Below are 16,168 nucleotides of genomic sequence, written 5' to 3'. Positions count from 1 at the left end.
ACCTCCATATGCCCTGGGTGCAGCCCTAAAAATCAAAGCAAAAAAAAAAAAAAAACTTATATAGGAGTTCCCATTGTGGTGCAGCTGAAATGAATCCAACTAGGAACCATGAGGTTGAGGGTTCGATCCCTGGCCTTGCTCAGGGCATTAAGGATCCAGCATTGCTGTGAGCTGTGGTACAGGTTGCAGATGTGGCTCAATCTGGTGCTGCTGTGGTGTAGGCTGGCAGCTGTGGCTCTGATTCAACCCTTAGCCTGGGAACCTCCATGTGCTGCAAGTACAGCCCTAAAAAGACAAAAAACAAAAAAAAAAAAAAAAAATTGTATAAATTCTCAAATATAGAAGGTAACTGGCAAGAATTAATTTTAGGTTCACATGAACTGGGAAATACTGAGTATTAACATCCGCTATTAAAGTTTGATCTAATAGACATTTTATAGTCAGCAACATTAAATACCTTACTGGACCTATAGGCTTAACAGAAGTTAAATAAGATCTTGTTACATCTGTTGCAAACTTGTCAGCAAGAAAAATAACTTGCTTATAAAAATTTTTATAAATAAGAGCTTTAGGGTGAACTCTTTAGGATTAATTATGTTTTAAGATGTCTCCTTGGGGAAGACATTAAGGACCTGGCGTTGCTGAAGCTGTGAGTTCAATCCTTGTTCCAGGAACTCTGCCACAAGTGTGGCCAAAAAAAAGGGGGGGGGGAGGATAAGTCTACTTGAGGAGGATCTCTCCAGGTATTTGATAATGTGAAAATTTAGCGTTGTGCTAAATTTAAGTTAAATGGTAGAAGCTTATTGAATAGGTCATTTCCACACACAGGGTAAGATGTTGAAACAATTACTGAACATTGGCCTCATTTTACAGAGAATCTAAAGGTATTTAGAACTACTAATGTTTGGTGCCACACTGAGGTTTTCTATAAGAAAGTACATGCTTTTTAATGAAATTATTGGTATTTATGTTTACCAATCTATAGGGTGCTGATACAGAAGACAATTCGTGGCTGCTTAAGGAAAGTAGGATATGTGTTTCCAGTGGGGAAAAAAAAAAGAATGGATGAATTCTATCAAGGGGAAAAAATAAGTGTCTTATAGTTTGTTTGGGATGGAAAAATAAGAGACTAATATGGATACAGAAAGTGATGGAAGGTTTGTGGAAGTGTTCCAGAGAAGAGTTCGGTGCATGGTTGGGAGTGATTAGAATAAATTTGAGTAAAGTAATTTTAAAAGTAAGCTGGTGCCAAATCTGAATTTGACTTTTTTCTTAAGAGAACAAAATTTTCTTGGAATCCTACTTTTGATAACAGATTTTATGGAATTCTTTGCCTTCACGTGATCTGTTTGCTTTTGAGATCTCTTGTAACTTTGACTAAGGAAAAAGCATTATCCACAGTGATCTATGATCTTATTTGTCCAAGTGTTTTGAAACATTTTGATAAACTTCCCAAGTATCAAATTTTTTGACCTTCAGCTAACTTTGGGACACTTTAGAGGAATCCTGAGTCATCTCAGAGAAATACTAAATTAACTAGGATTATTTGGTACATTAAATTACAAGGAAAGCATTATCACATGAGCAGTAAACCTACTTGGATTATACTGTAATCAGGTGTATAATTGCTTTTTACATCTTATTTATAGATATTGTACTTTAAGGCTGTTGCAAAATGGCTTCATCTTCAGGGAGATTCACAGGAAGATTATGGAAACTGTCACAACAGTTGCACATCAAGATGCTGGTGTACGAGGATTCTAGCCCATACTGACCTAAAACAAGGGCTGGGCCTATAGACGAGGTATCCAGAGGCTTTTACTCCCTGATAGGCAGGGTCAGTGCCCCTGCTCAGCCTTGAAGCAGTTACAGAAGATGGATCGTCACCCCTCTGCTTCCCATAAGAATAAAGGAGTGAAATCTATGAGGGGGGAATGAAATGGGCAGGGCGCAAACTTTAAAAAGAATGACGTAGACTTTGAGGATATGACAGAGACTGTTAGAACCAACTGGGTCCAAGATGGTGGGTGATTTGCCTTCTAGTAGACCTCGAGTTTCTATATGCTCACTGCAGTGCATTAGCAGGCTAAATGGCGCACCACAAGAGCACTGAGGATGAATGTTAACATTAATTTTTAGAATGTCTGTTAAGTGGATAGGTAATGTAAGATGGGTATGTCCTGGTATTGTTACATTTTATCTTAAAATGTATGTCATAGCAACTTAGTTAAGCTGCTTTGTCAAAAGCATTGTAATCAAGGAAGCAGGATCAAGATGGCGGAGGCGTAAGATCACACAGAACGTGTAATGAACACTGGCAGAAGACCTCAGACCTCCAAAAAGGACAAGAAACTGTCCATGTAACTGGGTAGGGAAAAAAAAGGATTCAGGATGGGACCAGCACTCCTGAGAGGTAGCTGTGAAAAGGGGAAAGGAACCCACACCCTGGGAAGCCACCTAACTGACGGGGCGATCAGCTGGACGGAGGGGGAACCTCAACGTCTCAGAAAAGCACAGCAGCTGGACTGAGGAAGGCAAAGGAGAGCTGCACAAACTGTCGGTACTGCCACTACGGACACCACAGCCTGAGACCCTCGGGTGTGGGTGCCGAGACTCAGGCTCGAGGTCAGTTCCAGAGAGAGGACCAGGATTGGCAGTGCGGAGACAGCTTGAGGGGCCAGGGAGCAGCACACCACAGCTAAGTGAGCGTGGGAGGAGGCCTGGGCCTGCAGGAGAAACCAGGTGCCATTGCTGCGGAGGGTGAGAGGAGGGGGTGGGGACCACTGCAGGAACACCGTTCTCTGCTCATGCATGGGCACTCGGGCAGTGGGGCCCCTCTTGGCTGGGCTAAAACTGCTGTACCCAACTCAGACTCCAGAGGTGGGTGAGATGGGCATGGCCTGCTACCATTGAGGGTCCTGTGACCAATCACTACCTGTCACTTCAGGGGTCACTGCTGAGGAGGCCTCTGCAACTGAACACCACCTGTTGCCCTCACTCCCTGGGGACACACACCCTGCCATTGCCACTGTCAAGGGCTCTTGGCACTGCCCCCACCTCCCTGAGGGTCACTGCCACTGCTAAGGGCCCTGCAAGCAGGCATAGCATACAGCCCCCACACCTCCATGGGTCCTCACCACTCCCAAGGGCCTGGTGACCAGGTGCTGCCTGCAGACACTGTCCATTGCCCCTACCTGCTAGGAAGCACGTGCAGGCCATGTACCTTCACACCCCCTATCAAGTGGATAACAGCTTGCACACACTGAGGAAAGTGCAAGTATCCACACCAAAACCAAACCTTACACTAAAGTAAACCCACACAAACTATCCAGGGATGCTCCCACAAATATAGGGAGTTCCTGTCGTGGCTCTGTGGTTAACAAACCCAACTAGTATCCATAAGAACACGGGGTTTGATCCCTGGCCTTGATCAGTAGGTTAAGGATCCTGCATTGCTGTGACATGTGGTGTAGGTCGCAGACACAGCTCGTATCCCTTATTGCTGTGGTGTAGGTCAGTGGCTACAGCTCCAATTTGCCCCCTAGCCTGGGAACCTCCATATGCCATGGGTACGGCCCCAAAAAGACAAAACCAAAAAAAAAATCCAAGAATACAGTAGGTAATTGTTTTCCCTAAACCCACAGACTAAGAAAAATATAAGCAAAAGGAAGAAGCACAGGAACCAGTCCCAGTTAAGAGAACAGGAGAATCCCCTGGAGGAGCAAACAATGAAGACCTCTACTGTCTAACAGACACCGAGTTCATAAAGGAGATAGTGAAAATAGTGAAGAAATCAAGGGTAACACAGATTACTTTATAAAAAGGAACTAGAGTAGAAACTACAGGAGAATTGGGAGTTCCCATCATGGCTCAGTGGTTAATGAATCTGACTAGTAACCATGAGGTTGCAGGTTCGATCCCTGGCCTTGCTCACTGGGTTAAGGATCCAGCATTGCTGTGAGGTGTGGTGTAGGTTGCAGACACGACTTGGATCCCACATTGCTCTGGCATAGGCCAGCAGCTACAGCTCCAATTAGACCCCTAGCCTGGGAACCTCCATATGCTGCGGGAGCAGCCCTCGAAATGGCAAAAAGACAAAAACTACGAGGAGGAGCTAAGAAAAATTAGGAAAGGCATGTGCAGAGCTGAAAGCTGAGTTAAAGGCATTGAACCACAAAATGAATAAGCCAATGGAATAAGTGACTTGGAAGACAGAAAAATAGAAATCACCCAGAAAACCAAATGAAAAAAGAAAGCAACATAAGAGATCTATGGGACAATATAAAGTGTACCAATTTACACACAACAGGGATGCCAGAGGAAAAGAAAAAGGGGATTAAAAATATACTTGAGGCGCTCCTGATGTGGTGCAGTGGGTCAATCTGACTGAAGCACCTTTGTCACTGTAGAGGTATGGGTTTGATCCCGGTGTAGTGGGTTAAGGACCCAGCATTGCCCCAGATGTTGTGTAGGTTGTAGCTGTTGTTCACATTCAGTCCCTGGCCCAGGAACTTTCATCTGCTGCAGTGTAGACATAAAAAATTACAGAAAATCTTTTGAAGAAATTATGGTTGAAAACTTTCCAGATCTAAAGAAGGAAACATATCTAGACACAGGAAGCACAGAAGGCCCCAAATTAGTTGAACTCAAACAGACCTACACTAAGACGTATTATAATAAAAATGGCAAAAGTTAAAGGAGCGGATTCTAAAGGCAGCAAGAGAAAAACAATTATAAGGGACCCCCCCCCATAAGGCTATCAGACCAAGTGGGATTCATCTGAAGTTGCACAAGGATGGTTCAACATATGAAAATTGTCATATACCACATTAACAAAAGTCCAAAACCACATGATCATCTTAATAGTAGCAGAAAAAGCATTTGACAAAATTCAACATCCATTCATGATTAAAAACTTACCAAAGTGGGTATACATGTATAAAAGCTGGTTATGACACTCCCACAGGCCAATAGAATAATCAACAGAGAAAAGCTGAAAGCCTTTGTACTACAATCTGGAAGAAGGATGCCCACTCACCACTTTTATTCAACATAGTATTGGAAGTCCTAGCCACAGCAATCAGACAAAAGAAATAAAAGGTATCCAAATTGGAAGAGGTAAAACTGTCACTATATGCAGGTGACATGATACTATACATTGAAGCACTAAGCACTCCAAGCAAAAACTACTCGATCTGGTCAATGAATTCAGGAAAGTAGCAGGATACAAGATTAACATTCAGAAATCAGTTGCATTTCTATATAGAACAATGAAATATTAGAAAAGGAATATTAAAAACCTTTTAAAATTGCACCCCCAAAAATTAAATACCTAGGAATAAACCTGACCAAGGAGATGAAAGTCTTATGTGCTGACAACTATAAAACAATAATAGGGAGTTCCCATCGTGGCACAGTGGTTAACAAATCCAACTAGGAACCATGAGGTTGCAGGTTTGATCCCTGGCCTTGCTCAGTGGGTTGAGGATCCGGTGTTGCCATGAGCTGTGGTGTAGGTCGCAGATGCGGCTCGGGTTCCGAGTTGCTGTGGCTGTGGTGTAGACTGGTGGCTACAGCTCCAATTAGACCCCTAGCCTGGGAACCTCCATATGCCACAAGTGTGGCCCTAGAAAAGGCAAAAAGACAAAAAACAAAAACAAAAACATTAATAATGGAAATTAAAGAGGATTCAAAGAAATGGAAAGATATTCCATGCTCCTGAATTGGAAGAATTAATATTGTTAAAATGGCCATACTACCCAAAGCAACCTACAGATTTAATGTGATCACTGTCAAATTACCCATGACATTTTTCACAAATCTAGAATAATACAAAAATTTATATGGAACCATAAAAGACCCAGAATTGCCAAAGCTATCCTGAGGGGGAAAAGAAATCAAACAGGTGGCATAACTCTCCTAGACTTCAGACAGTATTACAAAGCTATGGTAATTAAGACAGTGTGGTACTGGTACAAAAACACACCAATCAACAGAACAGAATAGACAGCCCAGAGATAAACCCAGACACCTTTGGTCAATTAATCTTCAACAAAGGAGACAAGAATATAAAATGGGAAAAAGTCTCTTAAGCAAGTGGTGCTGGGGAAACTGGACAGCTGCATATAAATCAATACCCTCACACCATGCACACAAATCAACTCAAAATGGCTTAAAGACTTAAACGTAAGACATGACACCATAAATCTCCTAAAAGAACATAAGCAAAATGTCTGACATCAAGCATACAGATGTTTTCTTAGGTCAGTCTCCCAAAGCAATAGAAATAAAAATAAATGGGACATAAACTTATAAGCTTTTGCACAGCAAAGGAAACCATAAACAAAATGAAAAGACAACCTCTGGAATGGGAGAAAATTGCAAATGATGCAACTGACAAGGGCTTAATCTCCAAAATATACAATTTTTACAACCCAACAAGAAAAAAAAACAACCCAATCAAAAAATGGGCAGAAGACCTAAACAGACATTTCTCCAAAGACATAGGGATGGCCAACAGGCACATGAAAAAATGCTCAACATCACTAATTACTACAGAAAAGCAAATCAAAACTACAATGAGTTACCAACTCATACTGGTTTAATAAAATTAATAAAATTTAATTGAAAATTTTAAATAGTAATCAGATCTTTAACCTTTTGGCTTTTAAAGACTTTTTGTCATTCGTAAGACAAACCGATGCTCTGCAAAACTGGATCATCTTCCAGAGATTCACAGAAAGGGCATGTCTCTGATAACTTTTAAGTCACATTACTAAACTAGGTAAATTTTAAAAGTTTAATGGAAACTGTTAACAAAAAGGATTAGCCACATAGGATTGAGTAAACTGATGAATGCGGTTATAATCTTTATGGTTTCTGTCTGAAACATTACTAGCTTTTAATCTGTTTTCCCAGCTCTGGATGAAGGCCAGATGCTCCACGATCTGCAACCAGATTAACACCAGGCTACAGTCATTCAAATTATTTAAGGCCGCACCCATGGCATATGGTTCCCAGGATAGGGGTCGAATCAGAGCTGTAGCTGCCGACCTACACCACAGCCATACACACAGCAACGTAGGATTTGAGCCATGTTTTCCACCTACACCACAGCTGATGGCAATGTCACATCCTTAACCCACTGAGCGAGGCCAGGGATCAAACCTGCGCCCTCATGGATGCTAGTCAGATTCATTTCTGCTGAGCCATGATGAGAACTCCTGGTCATTTAAATTTAAACCATATGAGGGATAACCAGCCTAGTAACACTAGGAAATTTGGTTGGGTGCCTTGTAGGCAAAGCCAATATATAATTTCCCTTAAAACTAAGAACTGGTATAGAACAACTTAAGTCGAATGACCTGGGAATATACTAGGCTGCACCAAATGGAAGTTCTTGACTTAAATTCTGGCTTATGACCTTATTAATACTGCTAGCTGTATTTGTTTTATATTGCCTGTTTTACAAAATTGTTTCTTGCATTACCAAATGTGTGACTGAGCCTCTGATAAAGTGACAACACATAGTTCTATCCAAAATCAATTACTGTAATGGTGTGACACTAGATATGGGCAGAAGCAACAGAGGGAATATCTTCTTGGAACTTAAGAGACCAGTAAGACAGGGGCCCAGAGACTTGGCTATTGTTAATAAGACCTAGTCCAACATTAGCACATTGAGTGTCCTATCAGTGAAATCTCTGCCAGAGCTGGGAATAATTCATAGCACTGTGGAACAAAATGGTCATGAAATGCCCCCCAAACCACAAAGGGCCCCTGCCAACTAAAAACTGCCATGCCATCTGCCTCTGTAAGGATTAAGTCAATGGCCACTGTGGCCACTGACCTTCAAAGCACCCTGAAAGGAGATCAGAAGTTAGGCCCTCTGAAAAAGTGTCAGGAGAGGCCTTCAAATAGTTAGATAGGAGTTCCCGTCATGGTGCAGTGGTTAACGAATCCAACTAGGAACCATGAGGTTGCGGGTTCAATCCCTGGCCTCACTCAGTGGGTTAAGGATCTGGTGTTGCCATGAGCTATGGTGTAGATCACAGATGCGGCTCAGATCCTGAGTTGCTGTGGCTTGGGTGTAGGCCGGTGGCTACAGCTCCGACTAGACCCCTGGCCTGGGAACCTCCATATGCCGCGGGTGTGGCCCTAGAAAAGACAAAAAAAAAAAAAAAAAAAGATTCAGGTGAGGATTTTTTATAAGCCCAGACGACTGACCAGACAGCCTGGAAACTCACCCCATTCCCATAAAACCCAAGCCTGCGAGACACACAGCATGGTGTGCTCTCCTGGGTGCCCTCACCTGCTGCTCTCCACCCAGGCCCCCTTCCCAAAAAGTGTCTTGCTCTGTCAGCAAAGTTGTGTCCTCAGACAACTCATTTCCGAGGGTCAGACGAGAGCCCATGCTTGGGCCCTGGAAGGGGGTTCCTGCTTCCTGCAACAACACCTGACTTAGAATTACTTGGGGCATCAGTTAGGCCAAGGGCTCAAACCCCTCTGGGGATCTCTGAGCCTTTTACAGATAAAATAGATAAAATGGACAGGGAATAAAAGGAAAGAAAAACTTCTAAGACTCCTATAAGATCAAAAACTTATTGACTGGATCCTAATGAAAGCTAAAGTTTAAGGTATAAGTGGACAGAATTAAGGTGGAAGTGTATAGTTTTTTTGGGTTTTTTTGGGTCTTTTTGTCTTTTTACGTCCACACCCACAGCATTTGGAGGTTCCCAGGATAGGGGTCAAATTGGAGCTGTAGCCACTGGCCTACGCCACAGCCACAGCAATTTGAGATCAAGCCACATCTGTGACCTACACCACTGCTCATGGCAATGCCAGATCCTTAACCCACTGAGTGAGGCCAGGGATTGAATCTGTGTCCTCATGGATACTAGTCAGGTTCTTAACCTGCTGAGCCACAATAGAAACCCCTAGCTTTTTTTAAGTGAAGCCATAAGACCTCTTCTTTTGCCTGTTAATATTTCTGTGTGCACATTATACCTATGAGCTATCGCTACCTCTGGAAAGTGTTATCAAAATTGAATTTATAAAGAGTTCTATTTAGATGACTTAAAAGTAAGTGCTTACAAATTAAAGAGAAACTGGCCAAAATGACTTTAAGGTTCACGTGAACTGGGAAATACTCAATATTAAGTTATCTGGCACTAAAGTTAATTAAAGTATGTTAATCTAATTAATATAGGCATGTCTTTAGAGTCATCAACACTAAGCAAAATATTTTTATTATAATTAGGTTTAATCTAAGTCAAATAAGACCTTATTATATCTGTTGCAAACTTGTCAACAAGGAAAATGACTTGATATGGTGAAACTTTATAGTAAATGTAAATAAGATAAGGCTTCTGGTAAACTCTAAAATAATTATATTTAGAAATGTCTGCTTAAGTAAATCTCCCTAGATATTTTGGTAACTTAAAGTTCTTGAGTTGTGCAAATTTAAGAGATGAAAGTTTATTGAATAGCTAGGTTATTCCCAAATAAGATACTGAGACAGCGGTTACCAAACAGAGAAAGTGTGAAGGTATTTAGGACTATTAATTAATATATTCAGAGCCACCCTGAGATGTTCTCTATAAGAAAACAAATGTTTTAGAAAATATCACTGGTATTTATCTCCATCAATCTACAGAATGCTAACATAAAAAGCAGTTCATAATTGCTTACTTCCTAGTTTTCACTAAAAATTAAGGTTTTTAAGTGGTGAAGATTCTAATTAAACATGTAATTAAAGCTAACAGAAATAATAAGGAAGCATTTCAGCACACGGTAGAGAAGTAGGATGTGTATTCTTAGTAAAGAAGGTATGAGGACAACTCAACAGCAACAAAAAACAAACAACCTAATTGAAAAATGGTTAGAAGACTTAAATAGACATTTCTCCAAAGAAGACATATGGATGGTCGAAGGCACATGAAAAAAAAATGCTCAACACTACTAATTATCAGAGAAATCCAAATCAAAACTACAATAAAGTACCACCTCACAGCAGTCAGAATGGCCATCATTAATAAGTCTACAAATAACAAAAGCTGGAGAGGGTGTGGAGAAAAGGATACCCTCTTACATTGCTGGTAGAATGTAAATTGGTACAACCACTATGGAAAACAGTATGGAGGTACCTCAGAAAATGAAATATAAATATAAATATAGAACTACCATATGACCCAGCAACCCCACTCCTGGGCATATATGTGGACAAAACCTTCATTCAGAAAGATACACGGGAGTTTCCGTTGTGGCACATCAGAAACAAATCCGACTAGGAACCATGAGGTTTCGGGTTTGGTTCCCTGGCCTCACTCAGTGGGTTAAGGACCTAGTGTTGCCGTAAGCTGTGGTGTAGGTTGCAGACATGGCTCAGATCTGGCGTTGCTGTGGCTGTGGTGTAGGCCTCCATATGCCACAGGTGCAGCCCTAAAAATAGCAGAAAAGAAAAGAAAAGAACATGCACCCTTGTGTTCATAGCACACTATTCAAAATAGCTGAGACAAGGAAATAACCTAAGTGTCCACTGACAGATGAATGGCTTAAGATGTGGTATATACACAGTGGAATACTACCCAGCCATAAAAAAGAACAAAATAATGCAATTCACAGCAACATGGATAGAACTAGAGATTCTTATGCTAAGTAAGTCAGAAAGACAAATACCGATACCATATGATGTCACTTATATGTGGAATCTAAAATATGGCACAGATGAAACTATCTACAGAATAGAAACAGACTCACAGACATAGAGAACAGACTTGTGGTTGCCAAGGTGCAGGGAGAGGGTGTGGGATGGACTGAGAGTTTGGGTTTAGTAGATACAAACTATTCCACTTAGAATGGATAAACAATGAGGTCCTGCTGTACAGCACACGAACTATGTCCAATCACTTGTGGTTTTTATTGTTGTTGTTTTTTGTCTTTTCAGGGCCATGCCCTTGGCATATGGAAGTTCCCAGGTTAAGTAAAAGTCAGATCAGAGCTGCAGCTACTGGCCTACACCACAGCCACAGTAACACCAGATCTGAGCCGCTTCTACACCACAGCTCATGGCACTGCCGGATCCTTAACCCACTGAGGGAGGCCAGAGATCTAATCCGCAGCCTCATGGTTACTAGTTGTGCTCATAACCCACTGGGCCACTACGGGAACTTCCCCAATCACTTGTCCCGGAACATGATGAAAGATAATGAGAGAGAGAGTATGTATATATGTATGACTGGGTCACTTTGCTGTATAGCAGAAATTGACAGAACAATGTAAATCAACTCTAATGAAAAAATTTAAGAAAAAAAGGTATGAGGAATGGATTACATTTTATTGAGGGAAAGGAAAGGATGTCATAGAGTTGGTTTGGGGATGAAAAAGGAAGGGACAAAATAACATAGATACAGAAAGTGATGAAAGGCTGTGGAAAAGAACCTTGAAAAAGTTTTACTCATGGTCAGAATCAACTAAATTTAGATGGAAGTTACTTAAGTAAATGGCTTTTGTAAATAATCTCTTACAAGGCTGGAATTTGCTTTCTCTCTCTGTTAAGATGAAGTTTCTTATAGTGCTCCTTTTTGATAACAGAATATGTTTTTCTGTGCCCTTAAGTGATCTGCATTTGTTTCTTTTTTCTTTTCTTTTCTTTCTTTTTTTTTTTTTTTTTGTCTTTTTGCCATTTTCTTGGGCTGCTCCTGAGGCATATGGAGGTTCCAAGGCTAGGGGTCTAATCGGAGCTGTAGCCACCGGCCTATGCCAGAGCCACAGCAACTCGGGATCCGAGCCACGTCTGCAACCTACACCACAGCTCACGGCAACGCGGGATCCTTAACCCACTGAGCAAGGGCAGGGATCGAACCCGCAACCTCATGGTTCCTAGTTGGATTCGTTAACCACTGAGCCACAACAGGAACTCCTGCATTTGTTTCTTCTGAAATTTTCCTGACTGGTTAAAGAAGTACTGTTTCATAGAGACCTATGATCTTGTGTTTTAAAACCCTTTGAGATTTTTAACTAACTTCCCAAATATTAAAATCTAATTAAAGTTCTTTTCAGTAGCTCACGTCCCGAAACTTAATATGGTATTTTATAATGTATCCTACCATCTGATGTATTAAAAAGCGCAGCTGGACCAGAAGGAAAATTCTAGTCCAGATTTTGACATTCAGATCTGTATGTATGGGAATGTCTCTTAAAACTTTCAGAGTTGCTTTTTCTCATCTATAAAATAAAGGGGTTAGACTAGACACTAATAAATATCCCTTTTGTGTTTGTTTCCTGGTAGATCTAAAGTTCAATATTCTCTGATTCTTTTAGAATTTATAAATGATTGCTGATATTACCATTCTGGGAATGCTAATCATTTTTTTTTTTTTTTTTTTTTTTTTTTAAGGTCACAGCATATGGAAGTTTCTGGGCCAGGGACTGAATCTGAGCTCCAGCTGTGACCTACGCCATAGCTGCAGCAATGCCAGATCCTTTAATCCACTGTGCCAGGCCAAAGATTGAACTGGCATCCTGGTGCTGCAGAGATGGTGTGATCCCATTGCACCACAGTAGGAACTCTCTAACTAAGGTCCTTATAGCCTCCAGTTGCCTCTGGGATGCTTCAAGGAATCCTGAAACACCTCAGAGGGGAATGTTCACTAATTAGGCTTACTTGGTGTGTAAAATTATTTGTCAAGTGACTGGAGTGATTAGAGATGAATCTTAGGTTATAGTGTGTGGGTATTCCAAAACTTCTATGGAATTCCTAACATATGCCCTGATATGTTATCAATCATAATTCTAGTTATCTTAAAATGTTATGTCACAGAAATATCCAAGTTTCTTCCCAAATGCATTGTACTTCAATATTTAACCATGCTATTTGAAGTTTGTTCCTTCAGAGACAACCATTATGTTACACTGATGCTTTTGCAAAATGAAGATCGTCAAGAAGACTCAAAAAGTTTTTAAACAATATGAAGTTTCTGAGACTTTAGATAATACCATTGAACTGGACAGCAAATGACGATGCTATTGGAAAACCTGATGACTTCATCAAGATCAGTGGAAACTAAATGGGACTAAATGAACTGGTAAAGGGGATTTACAACTTTATGACATTTTGGGAAATATACCAGCTTTAACCTTTGTTTTCCAGAAAACTTCTCCTCTTATGCTAGCTATGACTTACAAGTTGATAAAGTACAAACACCTTTGTAAAGAAAGATATAACACTTTTCCTTTCCTCTCTACCTGATCTTTCCAGAATTTGGCTTCTCCAGCTGGCTCACCTATGGACTTGATGTTTATTACAACTTATAGCTAGTTATACCAATCTTTGTTTTATTTTATTTTATTTTTTTTTGTCTTTTTGCTATTTCTTGGGCCGCTCCCGCGGCATATGGAGGTTCCCAGGCTAGGGGTTGAATTGGAGCTGTAGCCACCGGCTTACGCCAGAGCCACAGCAACGCGGGATCCGAGCCGTGTCTGCAACCTACACCACAGCTCACGGCAACGCCGGATCGTTAACCCACTGAGCAAGGGCAAGGACCGAACCCGCAACCTCATGGTTCCTAGTCGGATTCGTTAACCACTGCGCCACGACGGGAACTCCAATCTTTGTTTTAATGTGTTCTTTGTTTCCAAATGGTTTATGCTTTATGTCTCCCCCTGCACTATGACTTCGTCAGCATTACTGGCTGTATTATTTATCTCCTATTTTATAAGACTGTTGTCTCTTAAAATACTCAGTGTGTAACCAGGCCTTTGACAAAACTGATGATAGCTAAATACCTTAAGGAAATAGATCACACTCATGACTCTTACGGAATAAATGTAATAGTGTGACTCTAGGGATGGGAAGAAGCAACACAGGAAAATATCTCCTGCATCGTAACAGACTAGTACAACAGAGGATCCAGTGAATCTTTAGTTATCGACAGGGCCTAATCCAGAAATCAGCACCTGCAGTGTCCTGTCAACAAGAATTTTCGCCTGATCTGGGATGAACCTCCCAGGGCCTTGGGACAAAAATTGGTCATGAAGCCTCTCTCACACATTGGTCAAATTTCAGACAAAGAGAAGGCCCTGAGAAAATACTGCCTGTCATATCAGTAACAAAGGATGTCACAGTCCCCGTGATGGCAGCCACCTCCAAGGGTGAGCCAGTGAGCCCTCAGGGCACTCAGGAAGGAAACAGAGAACACTGCCATCTAGCAGCCATCAGGCTGCAGCCACTCCTCAAGGTGAGCCCCGAGGAAACTCAGGATGGGAAGACACAGGAGGCTGGCCCCTGGAGAGCCGAGGTGCATGCACATCAAAGGAAAGATTTCAATGAGCCCAGACCTTGCATCTTCCCATACATGGAAAAGTGCTAAATCCCCGACCTGAGATGTCTAGTTTTCTGCTATTAGCAGTACTGTTTTGTTCCTACTACCTGCCCTTTGTTGCTAAACTCCTGTGTATCCTAGCTCCCACCTCTCCTCCTTGGAGCGGTTTTCTCAGGGTTACTTGAGAGGCTGCCTCTCGAGCTGAAGTCCTCAGTTTTGTCCACCAAATAAGACTTAACTCTCAACTTTTAGGTTGTGCATATATTTTTTCAGTCGACAGACATGTGCACCAAGACACACACATACATACCCAAGATAAGAGCCAAACTAATTCCCAAAGACTTTGCTTCAATAGCACAAAGCTAAGGAATTGCACACCACTTACTATCCCTTTCTCAAAACAGTTCACCTGAAATATCGTGCTGTAATTAATTTAGCCATTAGGGGCCGTTTCTATCTGGACCCCAAGGAATACTGTGGCCAAGTAGTGTTACAATAAAATAACAATTTCTTTCTTTACAGGGAAGCATAGCTGAAAATGTCCCAGTTTTGTAAAATACACCCAGAGGACTCCAAGAAGGAACAGGGCCCAGATTTCACGTTCTTTTTTCACACAGTCAGGTATCACCAGAACCAGGCCGACCAGTATGGGCCTGTCAGTGTCATGGCTCCCTAGCATGAAGATGGCAAGTTTCCTACCGGCCATTCCGAGGGCGCAGACCAGCTTTGCTCTCACAGGAAGGGACTGCAAGTAGTGCCAGATGACCTGGAGACCTCGATCCAGAGGGAGAATCTAGTTAGAATGGCTGAAAAACAGACGGCCAGGCCTTCTTCCTCCCCACCCCCCAGGAGGGAAATTCCTACCAAAGTCACCCAGCTGGGAGGGACACTCGGTGCCGGCACACACATGGTCCCCCCACCTACAGGCCGGGCCCCAAGCCCTCTTCCTCCATTAGTTCAAAGCACCAGAGGCTGGTGATGCCCAGTTGGCGGCAGGCACACGGGGCTACCCTGGAGACACAAGCTGGACCTGCTGGATGGGGTCCAAGAGCTGCCACCAGCCACGGGCCGATGGGCCATGGGGTTTGGGGGAGCACCCACTGGGGACAAGTGCACCGTTGGGGTGCTACGAGAAAGTACCACTAGGACCTTTGAAGGTTTCCTCAGCCCGTACAGTGTAGACCAGGAGCCCATCAGGAAGCAGATGGAGGAGACCGAGGACCCTGCAAGTGGCTGAGGCTTCGACAGGCCCTGTGGGGACAGAAGGAGCATCTCCAGGACCTGCCTGCAGTGCAGCCCAGAGCTGGGCCAGAAGAATGAGCAGGTGAGCCTCAGGTAGGCAAGGCCTCCCTCCACCCTTGCCCTCCCCTGCAGGCCCTCGCCCCATGGACGCCACTCTTTGATGGGCTTGAGTTTGAGGCCTTGTTCTCACAGCCTGAAAGCAGCGCCCCCAGTGGGGGAGCACAGGATGGAATTCCATTTTTTCACATCATTAAAGATGATCAGGTAGGACAACATGTACACTGTACAAATTTGCTGAAAAAGGGAAGCTTTATTTAAAAAGAGAAATAGGAGTTCCCGTTGTGGCTCAGCAGAAACTAATCTGACTAGCATCCATGAGGATGCAGGTTCGATCCCTGGCCTTGCTCAGTGGGTTGAGGATCCGGTGTGGTGAGAGCTGTGGCATAGGTCACAGCTCGGATCCTGAGTTCCTAAGGCTGTGGTGTAGGCCGGCAGCTACAGCTCTGATTCGACCCCTAGCCTGGGAACCTCCATATGCCGCGAGTGCGGCTTTAAAAAAAAGACAAAAAATAAAATAAAATAAAGAGAAAAAAGCTCTCCCATTA

General features: G+C 42.5%; 2 protein-coding genes across 47 annotated transcripts in view; one reads left to right on the top strand and one right to left on the bottom strand.

The window, feature by feature from the left end:
* Positions 1–2,523, top strand: part of LOC106509653 — a 40,340-nt gene extending 37,817 nt beyond the window's left edge. For 34 of the 35 annotated variants that reach the window (XR_002339276.1, XR_002339272.1, XR_002339251.1 and 31 more), the window contains one exon: positions 1,650–2,523. The gene's annotated coding sequence lies outside the window, so the exon portion shown is untranslated. Of the gene's footprint in view, positions 1–985; positions 1,050–1,649 lie in introns of those variants that run through there. The other variant, XM_021075671.1, reaches the window with a different exon arrangement.
* Positions 1–16,168, bottom strand: part of CLN8 (CLN8, transmembrane ER and ERGIC protein) — a 43,075-nt gene that overhangs the window by 7,599 nt on the left and 19,308 nt on the right. For 6 of the 12 annotated variants that reach the window (XM_013995178.2, XM_021074634.1, XM_013995218.2 and 3 more), the window contains exons 5-6: positions 15,471–15,572; positions 14,566–15,087 (exon numbers count right to left, since the gene is read on the bottom strand). In XM_013995178.2, the coding sequence (XP_013850632.2) occupies positions 14,812–15,087; positions 15,471–15,572 (378 nt within the window). In that variant the 3' untranslated portion in view covers positions 14,566–14,811. Of the gene's footprint in view, positions 1–14,565; positions 15,573–16,168 lie in introns of those variants that run through there. The other 6 variants (XM_021074640.1, XM_021074636.1, XM_021074637.1 and 3 more) reach the window with 6 other exon arrangements.

Source organism: Sus scrofa, chromosome 15, assembly GCF_000003025.6.
Source record: "Sus scrofa isolate TJ Tabasco breed Duroc chromosome 15, Sscrofa11.1, whole genome shotgun sequence".
NCBI lineage: Eukaryota > Metazoa > Chordata > Mammalia > Artiodactyla > Suidae > Sus > Sus scrofa.
The sequence above is the reverse complement of the archived record's forward strand: the minus strand, read 5'-3'. Positions and strand labels throughout refer to the sequence as shown.